Source organism: Drosophila melanogaster, chromosome X (assembly GCF_000001215.4).
Source record: "Drosophila melanogaster chromosome X".
Taxonomy (NCBI): domain Eukaryota; kingdom Metazoa; phylum Arthropoda; class Insecta; order Diptera; family Drosophilidae; genus Drosophila; species Drosophila melanogaster.
Genome location: NC_004354.4, coordinates 19,467,760 through 19,485,477, shown reverse-complemented (window position 1 = coordinate 19,485,477; position 17,718 = coordinate 19,467,760). Strand labels below are relative to the sequence as shown.

The 17,718-nt window shown below is 49.7% G+C and overlaps 5 protein-coding genes and 1 long non-coding RNA gene across 12 annotated transcripts in view, besides 1 other annotated feature; 3 read left to right on the top strand and 3 right to left on the bottom strand.

Annotated features, from left to right (window-relative positions):
* The first annotated feature begins 54 nt into the window (after positions 1-54).
* On the top strand, positions 55-620 carry lncRNA:CR43260 (long non-coding RNA:CR43260). The gene is made up of 2 exons (NR_123957.1): positions 55-125; positions 185-620. It is a non-coding gene; the product is annotated as a long non-coding RNA:CR43260 (long non-coding RNA).
* A 214-nt stretch (positions 621-834) lies between these two features.
* Positions 835-5,494, bottom strand: Naa15-16 (N(alpha)-acetyltransferase 15/16). Of its 2 annotated transcripts, none has more exons than NM_001298510.1 (6): positions 4,800-5,494; positions 3,972-4,460; positions 3,093-3,880; positions 2,599-3,026; positions 1,874-2,526; positions 835-1,794 (listed from the first exon to the last, which is right to left on the bottom strand). In NM_001298510.1, exons 1-6 carry the CDS (start codon positions 4,854-4,856, stop codon positions 1,537-1,539), a joined length of 2,673 nt encoding a protein of 890 aa, NP_001285439.1. In that variant the 5' UTR covers positions 4,857-5,494; the 3' UTR covers positions 835-1,536. The 2 variants fall into 2 exon arrangements, with proteins under 2 accessions (NP_001285439.1, NP_573384.1); NM_133156.2 differs by having other exon boundaries at positions 4,800-5,219.
* On the top strand, positions 5,240-6,096 carry mRpS14 (mitochondrial ribosomal protein S14). Of its 2 annotated transcripts, none has more exons than NM_001298509.1 (2): positions 5,240-5,664; positions 5,725-6,096. In NM_001298509.1, exons 1-2 carry the CDS (start codon positions 5,602-5,604, stop codon positions 6,046-6,048), a joined length of 387 nt encoding a protein of 128 aa, NP_001285438.1. In that variant the 5' UTR covers positions 5,240-5,601; the 3' UTR covers positions 6,049-6,096. The 2 variants fall into 2 exon arrangements, with proteins under 2 accessions (NP_001285438.1, NP_728245.1); NM_167650.2 differs by having other exon boundaries at positions 5,561-5,664.
* On the top strand, positions 6,067-11,322 carry CG32533 (uncharacterized protein). Of its 2 annotated transcripts, none has more exons than NM_167649.2 (7): positions 6,067-6,794; positions 6,855-7,385; positions 7,440-7,810; positions 7,873-8,070; positions 8,139-9,067; positions 9,136-9,368; positions 10,713-11,322. In NM_167649.2, exons 1-7 carry the CDS (start codon positions 6,221-6,223, stop codon positions 11,294-11,296), a joined length of 3,420 nt encoding a protein of 1,139 aa, NP_728244.1. In that variant the 5' UTR covers positions 6,067-6,220; the 3' UTR covers positions 11,297-11,322. The 2 variants fall into 2 exon arrangements, with proteins under 2 accessions (NP_728244.1, NP_001285437.1); NM_001298508.1 differs by having other exon boundaries at positions 6,159-6,794.
* narya lies at positions 9,423-10,415 on the bottom strand. The gene has a single exon (NM_133155.4). The coding sequence runs from the start codon at positions 10,309-10,311 to the stop codon at positions 9,676-9,678; it is 636 nt and encodes a 211-aa protein (NP_573383.1). The 5' UTR covers positions 10,312-10,415; the 3' UTR covers positions 9,423-9,675.
* Positions 11,323-12,791: 1,469 nt separating the features above from the next.
* Positions 12,792-13,293: a mobile genetic element.
* A 270-nt stretch (positions 13,294-13,563) lies between these two features.
* Positions 13,564-17,718, bottom strand: part of kek5 (kekkon 5) — a 118,734-nt gene continuing 114,579 nt past the window's right edge. For 3 of the 4 annotated variants that reach the window (NM_167648.3, NM_167647.3, NM_133154.5), the window contains one exon: positions 15,437-17,171. In NM_167648.3, the coding sequence (NP_728243.1) occupies positions 15,928-17,171 (1,244 nt within the window). In that variant the 3' untranslated portion in view covers positions 15,437-15,927. Of the gene's footprint in view, positions 17,172-17,718 lie in introns of all 4 variants that reach the window. The other variant, NM_001258817.2, reaches the window with a different exon arrangement.

Below are 17,718 nucleotides of genomic sequence, written 5' to 3'. Positions count from 1 at the left end.
GATTATACTGTATTCTTGAATTTGGAATTTTGAACGATTTTTTTTTTGACAGCTATCGTCAATTGCCACATGACTAAATCATTGCGAGCAGGTTATTCCCAAAACGTTGCACAGAAAAATGGCAGGTAGGGAAGAAATCTTTTCCTCAAGTGTGGTCATTATTCCATGGTTCTCTCTCGCTCAGAACAAGAACAGCAAGAAAAACAAGCAAAAAAACAGGAAAATAAACAAGAAAGAAAGCAAGAAAATAAACCAAAACCAAAACAAAAGCGCCGAGCAATAGCCCAGCCTTCACTTGAGGTCAAGCTGCAGATTGAGAAAAAGCTTTCCCAGCCAGGATGGGAGGGACAGAAGCGCTACATTACCTCGGCGGGATCAGCCACGCTGACAATCACCACTAACGCAAGGATTCCCGAGAGTTTCGTCAAAATCTGCCGACATAAGGACGCCGTTGGGGTGCAGTCGACCCCAACGCGGGCTCACTCGAGCTTTTGTCGTTTTAAAAGACTCACCTATAAGCCGCGTGTCCTCAATCTGACCGATGAACCCGAAGATTGAGAGCTCCTGCTTGGTCTGGTTTCAATAAATGATGGCGTCGTTGCGCTTACTTATTTAATCCTTAGTTCAAACTGCAATGGTTTCTATATAGGTCGTTAGTAGATATACTAAATGTAGGCGGCTCAATTGCGATGCTAAACCAGCGCAAGCTGCTCAGAAATATACTAGAATGGGCACAAGGACACACAACGCATCCAGTGGAGTCAGTCCTGCCGCTCCTACTCTGCTCAATACAATGCGGTTTAGAATTAGAAGACTTGTCGTTGTGTACGAATTAAGGTTTTGATTTGCGTATAATTAATTACGACTTCATATGTACATACAATGCATTCGTTAAAAATAATAAAAAATAAGGTGTTGTTAAGAAAGCCAGCGGGTGTTGTCAACAAAGGTTCGTTCCGTTTGATTCAGTTTTCGAAATCCCACAACAGTGGATACAACAACTTGGTTAACTACATGGTTCGCGGTGACGAACGTTCGACGTGCGAATCCCACATATCACCTCCGCACCATTTCGTACCGGATTCCTATTCCTATTCCTCATCGACTCGTCCTCGTCCGAAACCATTTTGTAGGATGCTGTGTGACGGATGACGACGGGATGTGTTCTCAGGTGGCAGACTGGTAGGTGCCACGCACAAGGGCACAGCGCCAAGCCAACTGCCGCCTCAGATCTGATCCGTACCGGTCCAATCCGATCCGATCCGATCAGATAAACTCGGCCATGCCTAGAGCGGCTTGGCGTCCTCCTCATCAGAGCACTTGGTTTGTTGTTGTTAATAGTGAATTTTATTGTGGTTGCCGTTGTTTATAGAGCTAAGCTTATTCCTGTTCATATTGTTGGTTGTTAGTTAGGTTCTTCGCTTCACTTTTCGTTATTGTTGCTTTTGTTGTGTTTGTTGGTGTGGTGGCCGCAGATCTGTTGTTGCTGTTACTAACTTCTCGGGCCCGGGTATTAGTTAGTAGTCTTGTTTGGTCCTAAGACGCTGCCGCTGCCGTGGCCAAAACAGACACCGGTTCACTAGAATCAACGTGAATCAGCTGCTGCTGCTCTTCCTCGGCGCGCAGCTTGGCGGCCTCCTTCTCCTGCAGTTGAGCCTCCAGCTCCTCGACATTGCGAAAGATGCGGGCGTACTGGAAGCGTTGGTGGCACGCCTGCTGGTAGGAAGCGGCCTCTGCCTCGCACTCGCCAAACACATCGCCGTCCCGCAACGCTGTGTAGATTTTGGTGGCCTCCTGCGGAACACAATTCAAAGAGCAAGGATCAACAGGGGGCCAGTCAGTGGGTGGAGAAATGGGTTTGGCAGTCACTTACCTCCAGCCGGAGCTTGGCCAGGTTGAAGCTAGTGACCAGCTTGATGGCGGCAGCTTTTTTACTATTGTCCAGTTCGTACAGACTGCGTGCGCCCTCGTATAAATGCAGTATGGAAGCGTTGTGTTTGGCAATAAACTCATCGTTGAGCTGCTGGGGCGTCTTGCTGCCTATCAGTTCTTTGGTGGCCTTCTCCAGCACCTGCTGCACGTGCTCATTGAACGGCTGCTCCTTGGCGGCGCTGGTCAACGATTTAACGAAGCGAATAATGCAGCTGTGGATTACGGGGTGCGAGGCGTCGACGGCGCGAGCGCGCCGGATGCACTGCAGCATAAGGAGCAGTTTGTTCTTGCGGTAGTACAACTCGAAGGCCAGCAGATGCGTCTCGATGCGCTCCTTAGCCAGCTGCTGCAGCGGTTTCAAGAATTCAATGGCCTTGTCCAGCGGATCGTCCGTGCGCTCCAGCTTCTCGGCCACCAGCTCGTCCAACTGCGGAGCATCGGGGTCGGTCTCCTGGTTTGCCTGCTGTTTCGATTTCTGGTGCTGCTCGCGCTTCACCTGCGCCTGTGCGGCCTGCGCACTCTCCAGCTCAGCTTTCTTCTTGGCCTTGCGCTGTTTGCTGCGCAGCTTCTTCAGTTCTGATGGCGGCAGGTTCTCTGTAACGAAGAAAGGCGGTCATACAGCTAACTAGAACGAGCAAGGGAGCTAGTGGGGTAATGTCCACATACCAATGTCAATCTCTTCAATGGTTGTCTCCGACTTAAGCGGCTTGTCGTACAGACGAATGTACACCTCGATGGCGCACTTGGCCGCCTTGAAATAGAATGGATGCTGGCGTAGCACGTCCTCCAATCGCAACAGGCCAACGTAGGCGCGCAGCGTCATTTTACGCATGCAATAGGTGTGGAAATCGAACTGGTCCTCGACGATTTCGGCAAAGTGGCGCTCCACCTCGTGGCACTTCTTCAACGACTCGCCCCAGCGACCCATGCGCTGATAGGCCAGGGCACACTCCGTCTGGAACCACATGCACTGCATCTCGTTCAAGTTGTCCATGGCGGAGACACCCTCGCGAGTGAACTTGGCGCAGATCTCCTCTGCCTCCTGCACCATGTTGGCGCGCAGCATGTACTTCGCGCACTTCGAATTGATGTAGCTGAGGGGAAAACATTGATGGTTACATGGTTCAGCAGGTCTATGCTAGTCCATGGGGCTCACTCACCGATCTGCCGTGTCCATGCTTTGGGCCTCCTCCAGCCAGACGTACGCCTCCACGGGATCGCCAGCATGCTTAAAGATGCGACCCTTGGTGATAAGCAGCTCAATGAGTGTTGGCGTATGGTCGATAGCCACATTGATGTACTCCAGAGCGCGGTCCGTATCGCGCATGTAGTCGTAGTGCTGCGCCAGAAACAGTGCCGTCCACACCAGCGCCGAGGCCGGCTCGACGGGAATTCCGGCGTCGGCATCTTCGCGAGAAAAGTGGCCGGAACGGGTAAGGTTCTCGAAATACTGCAGCGCCAGCTCCTCGATAACGGCCGCCCTCTCCGGTATCTGGTGCAGAGTGCGCACGTTGACAAATAGCGGCGGAATGCCCTTACGCAGACCGCGGCGCAGGTACTCGTCGGTCACGACGCGAAACTCGTCGCCGTTGGCGATGTTCAAAGGCAGGCGGCGAGGGCACAGGGCGCGCGGATACTGCTCCTGGAACACGCGATAGATCGACACCACGGCGCTTGAGTCGGTCACCTGGCGGGCGGCAATGTACTGCTCGTAGTAGAGCACATTCTCCGGATTGCGGCGGATCAGAGACTCAAAGATGGGCACTGCCTTCTCCTGCTGCTGCAGCTTGATGTACAGATCACCCATGGTCTCGCGAACGGCCAGCTTGTCGACGATCTGGCCCTGGTATTTGGTCAGGTGGTCCACGGCCTGCTGCAGACGATTCGACTCGATGAGTATCTGGTTCTGGTAGAGCAGCAGCTCCGAGTGCCGATAATCGTGCGCCTCCTGCCCACGGAGCAGAGACATGGAACAAGAAATACGAGCATTTTATTGAATTGGAATATAAAATTGAATCGGCAGGCAGCTGGATACATACAATCGACGTTTGCGACTGGCTGAACGTCTCCAGGATGCTGTTGGCCATGTCGTAGTCACCCAGCAGATGGTAGCTCATGGCGAAACCGATCCAGGAGGCGTGCTGCGAGGGACGCAGCGTGAACAGGTGGTGGCGCGTCTCCTTGTAGCCCTCGAGGTCGCGCATTTGGATCTGGAGAAGCGACAGGTCCTTCAGGATCTGCAGGTTATCCTTCTCCCACTTGAGCGCGTTGCGGTAGCACTTGATGGCCTCATCGTACTTCTTGTCGCTGCGCTGGAGCAGTCCGTAGACGTGCCAGCAAACGTGGGAGCGCAGGTCGTTTCGCAGACCCAGACGCACATACTTGTAGGCCTCCTCGCGGCGCCCCAGTCCGTTCAGAGTAAGCCCCTTCATGGCCAGCGTCTCGCCGTGCTCCATGTACTTGGGGTTGGACAGGATCTGCTTGGCCAGTTTAAGGCCATTTTTGTACTGCTTCAGTTCGTAGCATTTCTGTTTGATAAGAAAGCACAGAGAAGAAAGGTTTTAGTCAAAGTTTCTCGCATCCCGCGCAGCGCGAATTTTGAGGTTATGAGACCAGCGGGCCGACCACAAACGTCGGCGGTTGAGCAGAGCTGTGCAATCGCCCGCTGAAGCCACACATCTCGAGCAGCGGAGGCATCGCCTCCGGATTGCTTCTGCCAAAAATAGGCACTCTCCACCTGACTTCGGCTAAAAAGCACATGGATGCCGAAGCCGGCCAAAGGCACGAACAAAGGGAGGGGGCGGCACAGTTGTGGTATTAAGGGAAGGGGAAGGTATGGGACAGTAGGGTCACCTAGACCGGCTTACAAGTAGCTTGCGGAAGAGCGCGCCCTCCTTGGGCGGCAGGGGATCGCTAGAAGGCATCTCTGCAAGGCTGCGGCTGCTCCTCTCTTCGGCCTGCTGCTTCTTCTGCTTGGTCGTTCTTGTTCTTCCTCAGCTGCTGACTGGGACTGGGTTTTCGCCTGGCCGTGAATTGCACCGGACTGCGGGATCTGTGGATCAGCGAGCTGAGCTGAGTTGCGATGCCTCTTCTGCTGCTGCTCGGAAGCGGAGCTGGACTCGATTGGCAGTCTATACGGAGTAGACACACCACACACACAAGGCGAAAACGGCGAACGGCAAACTGCGGGCACGAGCAAATTTCTAAATCGACGTGAGACGACCACACACACCCACACTGGCAAGCTCGACTGTGCACATGCACGCACTGGCGCACGCACACTGGCACACGTGTTCACGCGCTTCGCGGCGAATGGTAACAGCAATTGTACGCCACTGCGAATGGGTGTGAACGCGCTCGTTTTGAATCGCGCTGCTAGGCGGTTATGTAAAGCGAGTGAATTGTTAATTAAAACTTATTCCGAGAGGTCGAAAGTCAGCCGGCTTTCCATGTTTTAACCTTATAGATTCCACACCGCATGCTTCGCCATCGTATTTTTCATTTAAATTACCCAGTTCTCGTATACGAAAATAATAGGCAATAAATTTGCAATTCACTGTATGGGCTCATCAGCTGTTGCCTATCGATAGTCCCGCGCGTTAATAACCGACACTATAGCGAACAAAGTAAAGAGGCAAAAAGAAGAAGAGCACCACCGAAAGCAACAACATGAATTCTCTGGCCAGGATCGGGGGTTTTGTGTGCCAGTCCGTGCAAATAGCCGGCTGCGGGGTAAGTTAACATCGTACTCCTAGCTAAGCGAACATAATATCCAGCCCATTGTCTTAACAGCTGCAGCAGGTGCGCACAAAGTATGCCGATTGGAAGATGATTCGCGACGTAAAGCGGCGCAAGTGCGTCAAGGAGAACGCCGTGGAGCGGCTGCGAGTCAACTCGCTGCGCAAGAACGACATCCTGCCGCCGGAGCTACGCGAGGTAGCCGACGCCGAGATCGCTGCTTTTCCTCGGGACTCATCGCTCGTCCGGGTGAGGGAACGCTGCGCGCTTACGTCACGTCCGCGCGGAGTTGTCCACAAGTACAGGCTCAGTCGAATCGTGTGGCGCCACCTCGCCGACTACAATAAGCTGTCCGGCGTCCAGCGCGCCATGTGGTAGCATCTTCTGTTAGCAATCTAGGGAAATAAACCTTGTTAGTAGTCATCCACATTCCAGAATTGTGTTATCGGCTTGGGTTCTTGCACAGCTGACCGTTTATCGGTAGCAGTGTTATCGTTTGCTGTGGGAAGAAGTAAATACAAATTTTAGGAACTATTTTGCTTCGGTGAAAATGTCTCGGATAAAGAAGAAGGCAGATGAACATGCCTCCAGCCGCCGCAGGACTCAGATCAATCTGATCGAGTTCAGTTTCTTGGATCACAAGGCGGAGCTCGTGGGCCTGCTGCAGGCCAAGAGCCGCCAGGTAGGCAGGAGTCTGGTGGAGAACGAGGCTGACTTCTGGAAGTTCGTGGGCAAGTACGAGGCTATGATGCGCTCCACGGGCCAGCCCGTGCTGCCGCCTCGACTCGCGGAGGCGGAGCTGAGCAGCATGCAGCCGTATCACCGCAGCAAGCACTTGGCATTGCGGCTGGACGCTGACGAACTGCTTCAGGAGGCGCGCGACCAAATGCAGTCCCAGTTTCGTCATATCTTGCTGGTGTACTTAGACTTCCGCCAGACGGAAAAGTTCCAGCGTATCCGAAAGCTGCGGCAGACACAACGCAATCTACCCATTGCTCGCTTCCGGAAGGACTTGCGCGAGGCACTGGACACGTCCCGCGTGGTCATCGTGGCCGGTGACACTGGCTGCGGCAAGTCCACACAGGTGCCCCAGTATCTCTATGACTTTGGCTACCGCAGCATTGGTGAGTATGCGGCTTCCCATTGAGGCTGCCTTACCAATGATCGACCTTTTGTTGCCCTAGCTTGCACCCAGCCGCGCCGTTTGGCCTGCGTCTCCCTGTGCAAGCGCGTTGCGCACGAGCTGCTGGACGACTACGGCAGTCGGGTGGCATTCCAGATCCGATTCGAGCGCAGTCGGACGAAGCTCACCAACATCCTTTTCATTACGGAGGGCTTGTTGCTGCGGCAACTAGCGGTGGCCGCCAACCTAGACCAGTACGATGCCCTGATTTTGGACGAAATCCACGAGCGCAACTTATTCGGTGACTTTCTACTGGGTGTTACCAAGTGCTTACTGAGGGCGCGGCCGCAACTGAAGCTGATACTCATGTCTGCCACCATCAACGTGGAGCTCTTCCACGGCTACTTCGGCGAGGAGGGCGCACGGCTGGTCCAGGTGCCGGGACGTTTATTTCCCATCAAACTGCGCTATCTGCCGCCTCCTGCACTGGAACTAAAGGCGGGACAGGCGACATCCAAACGCTCTCAGAGAAACCGCATCGATCCAGCTCCATTTGTCCAGGTGCTTAGCCTTATTGACCAGCAGTATCCGAGTGAGTTTAGTTATCATGTTCTTGTAGGGATCGCCTAATAATCATCTTACCTAGCCAGCGAGCGCGGTGACGTCCTTATCTTCGTTAGCGGCGTAAACGAAATCGAATCTGTTGTGGAGGCCGTTCACGAGTATGCCACCGAACAGACTCATTGGCTCGTCCTGCCGCTGCACAGTGGCCAGGCGATCGCGGACCAGAGCAAGGTGTTTGACTACGCACCCGAGGGCATGCGCAAGTGCATTGTGTCCACCAACATAGCCGAAACGTCGCTCACCGTGGACGGCGTGCGGTTCGTGGTCGACTCTGGCAAGGTCAAGGAGATGAACTTCGACGCAACCTGCAAGGGCCAGCGTCTGAAAGAGTTCTGGGTGTCCAAGTCGTCTGCGGATCAGCGCAAGGGTCGTGCTGGTCGCACGGGACCAGGTGTAAGCTAGAACCTAACCCACGGTTGCTCCATTTCTCATACATTCCCACTTTCCGAGCGCAGGTCTGTTTTCGGCTCTACACTGCGGAGCAATACAACGCCTTCGAGGCATATCCCACTCCGGAAATTTACCGCGTGCCGCTCGACACGATGCTGCTGCAGATGGTGTCCATGGGATTGCCCGACGTCCGGGCCTTTCCATTCATAGAGGCCCCGGAAACGGAGCGCATCGAGCAGACTATTCTGGCGCTAAAGCAACACGTGAGCATTTCACCGATACCCAACTGTGTAGACCCCAATTCAACCGGACTTCTAATCTCTAATTGCAGTGCGCCCTCAGCGTGGAGGAAAAGATCACACCGCTGGGCAGATCGCTGGCCAACTTGCCCGTAGAGCTGTCCATCGGCAAGATGCTGCTTATGGGCAGCGTGTTTCCCGAGGTGGAGCAGCTGCTGACCCTGGCCGCCATGCTGAGCGTGCAGAACCCGCTGACGAATCGTGCCCACACAGACCAGCGCTGCGTGCGCGAGCGGGAGTCTCTGGAGTCCGATCATGGCGACCTCTTCACCCTGGTGCGACTCTACAACGTGTGGGTGCAGCTGAAGATGCGGCGCGATGGCACTCGACAGTGGTGCCGTCGCTTGGGCATCGAGGAGCAGCGCTTCTATGAGGTGACCAAGCTGCGTCAACAGTTCCAGCGCATCCTCGAGAGCTGCGGCATGGTGGTGGCCAGCGATTCGGACTCCCAGTTGACCAGTGCCGAGCGCGCAACGCGACATGGTGAGCTGCGCCAGCTGAAAGCCATGAAGCGCCGCCAGCGATTTGAGCAACCCCGTCAGCGCAAGTTGCTCAAGCAGAGCGCTGGACGGGTAGCGGAGGACGAGGAGGAGCAGGAGGAGGCGCAGGGCGACGATATGAGGGACGTGGACTTCCGGCTGCGGTTCGATCCTCGACAGTTGGCGCTGCTGGAGCGTTCGTCGCGGCTCGACCGACACAGCGTCGTTGTGCTGCTAAAGCTGCTGCTCGGCAGCGGTTTCTATCCACAGCTGGCCATCAGCGACGAGTTCAACTACTGCAAGGGTGGTGGTCAGCAGTTCTTCCACACGCGGCTCAAGCCCTTCGTGCTGCAGCACCCAAACTCGCAATTCGCCAAGCACTTCGAGCTGCTTAAGCTGACCGAAAGCGATCTGCTGCCCAAGCCAGACTTCTACACGCCCAAGCTTCCGCTCAGCAAGCGCCACCAGTTGCTCTGTTACCAGTGAGTGCGTGCGTCTGTACGAAATTGCAGCGCCATACTAATCCCCAAAAAACTACGTACTACAACAGGTCGCTGCTGGAGACCGCCAAGCCCTATCTGATTAACTGCATCCGCCTGCCGGCTGCCCAGACGCTATTGCTCTTCAGCTTCGCCATTGACACGAACGCGGGCATCACACAGATCGCCTGCGACGGCTGGCTGGGACTGGATCTGCCCATGCCCGGCAGCGGTATGGAGCTTTTAAGACGGGCCATCGAGTTGCGCCGACGTTGGAGCAGACTGCTTTACGACAAGCTGGATGGTGAGTGCTCCCCAGATTGGTTGGAATTATTAAAACTACTAGGGGGATTTTTGAGTTTTGTAAGCTAAAGTAGATTGTTATATTTCCGTTTATGGTTATCATATCCCGCACATGAGTAGTGGAACGTCTCGATTTGAATAGTAATAGTAATAGAATACGGATGATAATTAGTACCTTAAGCGCAACTTAATAATCTATCTGGTTCTTTATATTGGGAATCTTCTGGAAGGTCAAAACCTAATTGAATCGTTAGAAGTGGTTATAGTCTTAGAATTCCTATAAAAAATTATACAAGTAATTGGAGTGACTAAAGACGAAAGCCTTTAGTGTCGCTGCCAAAAGATCTTCTCCGCGTTGACTGGGTATCCAAGTCCGCGGACCGGCGGGAGCTATCAGAAGGCATATCCGACGGCGATTTGTCCGAAGTGCTGATAGAGGTGTTCCAGGCCTCCTTGAACTCCGGCGTATGGAATCTCTCACCTGCACTGTGCCGGCGCCTCGTCATCCTCTGCGCATTCTCGTGGTAAGCGATGTAGGTGCGCAATTCAGCGATTCGCTTCTTTTCCTCCACGACCTTCTGGTTCAGCTGCGCCTCCATCTTGCAAAAGCCCTCCAGCTGGCGCTTGTTTTGCTCCAGCTGCTGCAACTGACGGTAGAAACCCAGGTTGTCCGATGCTCGCTGGTCCGCTTGGAACTTGGAGATCTTGCGGTAGATCTGCTGGAATCGCAGGGGATCCGCGAAGTAGTTGGCCACGCTAGTTGGCATATCCCGGTTGATCTGGATCGCTTTGAGCACCTGGCCGCATAGCGGGCAGTTCTTTTCTAGCGAGGATTGGCCCAAACAGGGGCCGCAGATCACGTGCCGGCACTGGGTCAAGTGGAAGGGCACGGCTGGATCAGTTTTGCGATGACGGAAACACTTGTTGCAATGCACTCGAAACATAGTGACCAATATATGTTTTTTTCCTCGCCTTGCAAGTTTTCTTCTTAAACAATTGTGATTTAGATATCCGAATGGGGCTAACGGATCTTACCTCAGCGGTCTGGCCACTCTGCCGGGTGAGAACACTCTCGCCTTGCAATCTGTTCACCACACCTTTCCTGCAAGTGGTGTATTCAGGTTCAAAGATTTTTCACCATAATATTTTAAAGCAGTTATTATTGTAACAATCAAATGATGGGAACGACATATGCTTAAAAACGTTTTTTTTTTTAGGTATTTACATATACAATTGTCGATATTTGAACTGTTCAGTTATAGAAAATGCTTGTTGTTCTTGGCATTCTTAGTAAATGGAGCTTAGTTATCTAATACGTATGTACTTAATGCTGTCCAATTTGCAGACCTCAAAAGCAAACAGGAATCACCTTCCCATTCAAGTGACGATAGGAGCAGCGCGCTGTGGCAAGATCTTGTGGACTATATGGCGCTGGATGTGGCGTATGCGATACGCCGACTGCTTCCCGCCGACATCAAGAGGCTCTACACTCATCAGGCACCTTCCGCGCGACTCGCGGAGCTCAAGGAGAACCCCTTTGCCGTCGACTTTCCCATGACACCGAACGAGGAAAAGGGCGGCCTCAACGTATCGGAGCACGTGGTGTACAGCTGCTTGGCCGAACAGCAGTGGACGACGGCCATGGATGCGACTCTACGGGCAGAGCCATGGCAGTGTACGCGCTGCGATTTCGAGCTGGAGGAGTTCGATGTGCTGGAGCAGCTGGTGCACCGATCCAAATGCAAGCGTCGCAAGGCGCAGGAAAGCCGCACGGCGAAAACAACGAGCACAGAGTCCTCAACGGAGGTAGCCAGTAGCTCCAGTTCGCACTCCTCCGGCGGCTATTACTGCAACTCCTGCAAGAGGGAGTTGCGACTGACAACGATCGACATTCTGCGCCACAAAAAGCAGTGTCGAAATAACAAGTAATCGTCTGAATAAACGTATTTAATTATAAAAAAAAAAACATATTTAATTTAACATATTGAAAAATTGCTAAACAAATTAACTTTTGGCCTGTCCCCTTTGGAAATCAACAAAAATGTTATGAAAAACATTTGCTTTCTTTAATTGAGGGACCCTTCAGCCATGTTACAATGAAAAAAAAAAAACGCACTGAAAAATGTTGGGCGGAAATCTGTATTCGGATTTCCCACCAAAAATATTTCGTTTTTGGGCCAAAACAATGGAATTTTTAATTAAAATCAATTATGCCCCGTTCAATTGGCATTGAAGCCGCCGGGAAATTTCCATTTTAATCAAATTGTTGAAAGAATGAATTTATAGAATAAATTATCGGATACGAAATATGGGATTTGATAACTACGTATGCCTGTTAGTTAGCCAGCTACACAATAGGTCGTCGTTGCTCAAGCTGCGCTGCTTATTTTAACTGAATATTGCAATATGTAAAATTGTCAAGTGTCCAGCTTTCAATTTGCCACTGACAACAGAGCTGGGTGAATTCCTCACAAGGATTTAGTTTTTATCTCGCACAATTTTGTAGCTTACAAAATAGTTTTTAGCTTAGGATGATGACAAAAAGGGATTTAGAGATTTGTATTGGATCTGCACCTTAATGCGGCGCTCCTTTCGACCGTGCTGTGTTGTCCTAATCTCGGGACACAGAAGCTACGCTTGTTTATGAAAAGGTCTTTGCCTGTCAAGCTGTCCAATTTTCAGATATAGTTGTGCGCTTCCTCGGCAGGGCAGCAGCTCCTTCTGCCTCGCCCGACTGTCTACTTCTTTGCAACTACATTGTTGCTACTGTCGAGTTTTGTGCTCAGCTTGCTTGTCCGCTTTTTCGCAAGAAAAAAAGTAGGATGGACGGCGTGTGTCCCGACTGCGGGATACCCATTGCTAACATGTTACAAATTGTATTGTGTACGTATGTAAATGGGCCAAGCACTAAGCACAAACAATCCAATGCGAAAATCTACTAAAATGTGTTGCGTTTTTTTTTGTTTCTTTTTCAATAAATATCTAGTTATGTTTTATGGGATACCCTCGGCTGATTCGTTACATAATGCATTGCCTACTTAAGTGGGACAACGCAAGCAATCAAATGCTTTGAAATGCGTTGTGATTTTCAAATAAATATCCATTAAATGCCTCGGAAAACAGTAGACAATGCTCTAGTTGGCGTGGTGTCCCAGAAGTCCTCGTTCACTTGGCGAAGGATACTTGCTTGTTCCGGAGACCTAGATTTTCCGTGTAACATGGCTACAGCGACATTCCCGTTAATGCTGGTCAATTATATACATTCGTGCTGCACATTTCAGCTGAAAAACAGCATGCTCTTTGCCGATACAAGTAAATGGAAGAATAAAAAACTTTTCGGCAACATTTTGTGATGTCTTACAAAAAAGTGTTGCATGCTTTCGGGCGTGTGCAGCATGCTGTCCTTTTACACACAAACTCGCACTAAGATCCGGATCTTACAGGCGAAGACCTTAAGAAGAATTTCGGGGGCTCCTTGGTATATGAGAACAAGAGACATCGAACGCGACCTCAAGGTGCCCAAATTAGGAGACAAGCTCCAGAACATCGCCCAAAAATATATGGAAAGGCTTAATGTACACCCCAACAGCCTAGCAAGGAAGCTAGGAACTGCAGCTGTGGTCAATGCTGACCCTCGGACTAGAGCCAAAAGAAGACTCAAGCGACACCACCCTCATGACCTCCCTAACCTGGTTTTGACCTAGAAAGTCTTAGTTTTAAAATTCATTAGAATAATCAAATAAATAATAATTACTATGTTATATCAACTATTATAATTCTCCCTAACATTTTTAGGATTAAAAATCTGTTAGTCTTAAGTAACCAAGACACATTGTAAAATAAAATAATTTAAGCAGATCAAATTAAGTTGCCGCATGGGTAACAGTGCGTTGATCAAATAATAAAAACATCATCGTAAAAAAAAACACACAAACTCGCACACACAGACACTGGCTTGTTTAAAAGTTGATTTCAATATAAGTTTTATGTTGCGTAATATTGAAAAAAAAAGGGCGACAGCACCCTGGCGGGCATTAACTTTTTAAATTTTCTATCATGAATCGAAGTGCTTCGATTAGGCGAACAGCTGTCGACATTTGTACACTGCAGAAAATAGTTGTTTGGTTGTTGTGGCTAAAAAGGAAGTCCCAGTTCGAGTAAATAACAAACACCTGGTTGGTTGGATTCCTTTTATTCATAGTTTATTTTAATATTTTATATGTTAGGCAAATTATGCAAAATTATAAAAAAAAACGTATATATAAGAACCCTTCTATCAATTACAGTTAGATTACAATTTATAATTATAATTGTTTTGATTTTGAGCTAATTTGAACAAATTGTTCGCAACGTTACAATATTTTTTTTTTTTTTTTGCTGTATTTATATTTGTTTCTGTTTCTGGTTTTTCAAAATGCCTGCATATAAGAGCTTTGAATTTCTGAGATATTTATTACAATCATGTTGCGTTTGTCCAAATTCGAAAGCAAACTCTACAAATAATTACTTTGTAAATACACACAAAAAAAAAAATAAAAAACGAGCACGATAAAAAATGTAAGGTAACTTATGATTTACGTAATACTTTTGCTTATTTAAAACCAAGTATGGGTCGGATGTTTACACTCGTAGTTTCGTTGATTCGCCTAGTAAATCCGCATCAAGTAACGATTTTCTAGGGGCAAGGTTGGGGCTGTACTTTACACGTCTCTATATATATATATATATATATGTATACCTATTGAAAGCACTGGCTCTTAACTCTCGGATCTTTTTCAGGCCTGCCCTTTTTTAATTTTTATTTAGAGTGTCGTTCTCTATTTCCACCTGCTCCTCCCTTCCCCACAAGCTCAAAAATAAATTAGTTTGGCAGAGCCTGAGAGTGCATTTTTATTAAATAAAAACGCATCTGCATGGAGATCGCCAGTGCGCTGCAGGAAACTAATTGTATATAGTGTAAAATTGTTATAAATAATGATAAGAAAATGCAGAGTGATTGGGGGAAATATCGTACAGCATGGCAAAGAATGGTCTGGACTGGACTCAACTAGTAGCTAGCTAGTAGCTGGCATTCAATGTTACCCATTGGACTCAACGACACTTTGTGGGTATATTCGTACTGATGTATTGCGAATGATTGCTGCTGATTTGGATGCTTAGTTTGGCTAATAAACGAGTCGGCTGAGGGTAATTTGAGGGAGTGTTTTTTTTGTTTTTTTGCCTATAAATCTTCGTTTCTTCTCAGCGGTAATGGGAGATTGGGTGTATATTTAGTCCTAGAATGTCATACGTGAGTCCATGTACATACAATTTATTTAATATATCTTTATAACTAGTACAATCGTAATTATAGCTGCGCGTCCTCCTCTAGACTATATGTATACATAGAAGTTTCAATTCATTGTTTTAATTGCGAAATGCAAACTCTTTATCCTACCGCTAAACGCACTTAACAAACTTACCCGCTATAAATATACTTTCATGTAGTTTAATTCCCGAATCGCGTGGTGGCTTTCGTAAACTAAAAAAAAAAAATTAAGGATGCAAGTGGTTGCTTACGCTAATATAAGTATATATCATTAATATATATATATATGCATATATATATATATATTTATATATATGTATCTATGTACTATATATGTATGTAGCCTAATGCGATTAACTGTATGCCTTTACATGTACAATTTTAAAAAATTTGGAAAAAAAGTGAGTGTTTTATTCCTCTTCATTGCGCTTGAATAAACTGTCGTTGATTTGAAAGTTCTTTATGTATACTTGTTCATAATAGGATACTTGTTCTTCTAGGGTTCATATAAGTTTAAAATTCTGTGTGTGTGTGTATGTATGCGTTGGTGTATATATATATATATATATGTCTCTCTATATACGAATAATGCATTTTGTACCGAACTAGCTATAGTCTACACAAAAAAAGGTGGTTTTAAAATTGGGTTTTACGTATATCCGCCTATACGAATTTGGGATTTGATGCTCCTAAAAGCGACTTTATCGCCCTATACGGATTTGTATGTCTGTCTATTTGTTTTTTTTTTTTTTTTCTTTTTTCATCCAACTCGCCGAAGATTACATATTTCCCGTCGCATTTTCCAGACCAGAAGAAGAACTGGTGTGTTGCATGTTCATCGATTTAATTACTAAAACCTACATCAGTCGTTTGGCACACAAGTCACGCAGTGGCGTGAACCACGGAACAGAATCCTTCCGCCGGCTATTTTTACAAGCCGCAACAGGGGATGTGTTGACGTTCATGTTGATGTTGATGTTGATGTTGTATTCTGTTGTCGACTGGGGGGCTGCATCCCACATCCCATACGCGCAATAAAGTTATCAGCATCAGCTTCAGCCCGCCATGGATTCCCCATTCCTCATCATCCAACTGGATCCGCATCTGCTGCTGCTCGCTGTCGGCAACGACATCACAATGCATCCCATCCCATCATATTCTATTCCATTCCATTCCATCGCATGCATTGCATCGCTACATTGCATCACATCGCCAGCTGCCGGCGATGGCGGAGATCGCCGTGGGTGCCAAACTAGACCTCGGTGCCATCCTCGCCCTCGTCGTCGAAGAGCTGGCTGGTGCTGCCCTGGCCGCTGCGCGTCGTCGTCACGGACATCTTCTTCTTGGGCTTCGGTGGTGGGCGTGGTGGGATCTTGGCGGCCTTCGGAGAGTCACCGCTGCTGCTGGCGTGGCTTGGCGATACGGCGGCACCCGAGCCGGGTGAAAGGTAGGCGGCGTGGCCCAGTCCGGCACCGCTAATGCTCGAGCCGGGCAGTATCGTGATCCCCTGTTGCCGAACTCCGTACAGGGGTTCCGTGTCCATGGAGCCCAGTCGCTGCTGCTGCTGCTGTTGTTGTTGTTGCAACTGCTGTTGCTGCTGAATCAGCTCGTGTATGGGCTCGTAAATCTTACTGGCATTGGTCGCCGAGGACACCGATGTCAGGCTGGGCGTGGCCGGAAGTGGTCGGTCCCGCATCGAGTACTGCTGACCAGCGCCCCCCTGTGAGCCGGCGATCTTGGTCAGATTGAGGGTGGAGTTGCCGCCGGCAGTGGTTCGCAATCCCAAGTTGTCGTACACTGGCTCCGCCTGCAGTTCCGCGGTGGTGGCGGTGCCAGTCTCGCTGGGATTCGGCGATGTGGGGCTCTGGAATTCACTTAGCTGAATGGATCCGTGGCCAGCGGCACCGGAAGTACTGGGCGCCCAGCTGGGAGCGCGCGGCTTGCGCGGAATGGTCATATATCCCTGTTTCATGACCACACCCGTGGCCGGCGAATAGACGACGGGTGCGGGCAGGAAGGGCGATGTGGTGGCCAGCGGATGTTGCTGCTGCTGCTGCTGTTGTTGTTGCTGCTGGTGGTGGTGGTGGTGCTGCTGCTGCTGCTGCAGCTGATGGTGGTGCTGGTGCTGGCGACTGCTGTTGGTGGTGGCAATGAGCGCCAGGTTGCGCGACTTGGGATGCTGCAGCGTCATAAAGCCGTTATGCGGAGCCGTCATCGTCTTGGTGCCGTAGATGCCGTGCGGCGTCATATGCGTGTAGACCGGACTGGTTAGCGACGGTGGCGAACGGATGCCGTAGATCACCTGGTCGGGTATGTTCGACTGCGACGATTGCATCGAGGGCGAGGTGGGCGGCACGCGAGCGGGAAAGGCCAGCAGATCCGGTGGCAAGCTATTGGCATACGCATCATCCACGTAGGTGTGTCGAGATCGGGGCGTGGTCGTCGTATCCGACATGGCCACTGAGACGGCTTCTTCGTCGCGCGAGTGATTGGCCACTGGAATGGAGAAGAAGATGTTGGAGCATATTACTAAATGTCTGCATGGCTGACTATTCCATTAACGAGAGTTAAGATCTGTATTAAGTCCTACTCGACTTCTATTGGTCACCAACTTAATCCCACTCCTCTATGGAGCTCCTGTTGAATAAGGCACATTTCACTATGCAATTACATTTCGATCGAATATACATAATCCCAGGAGCTGTGTTGCGTGAACAGAAAAGGCGGGATTAATTCTGTTTGATTTTTCTACTACGCTTTGACGTATTCGAGGGATTTTCAGTAGTTATGTGCCGCACCAAAGCCCTCTGTGGCTTTTAATCCGGCATCCGCGTCCGTTGCAAATAGTTTTGATAGCCATTTCTTTTGAAAAATAATGATTCTTGGGTAATCCCCTCGCCCGTGGAAGCGGAGCACATGAGCACACTTGGCACATGTCACTGCTCGTTTGGCCAATCCGGACGAGAAACTTTGGGCATAAGTGACACACGAGTGCTGTTCACCCCAGTTCAGCTCATTCCAGTCCTGCCCCTGCCCCTGCCCC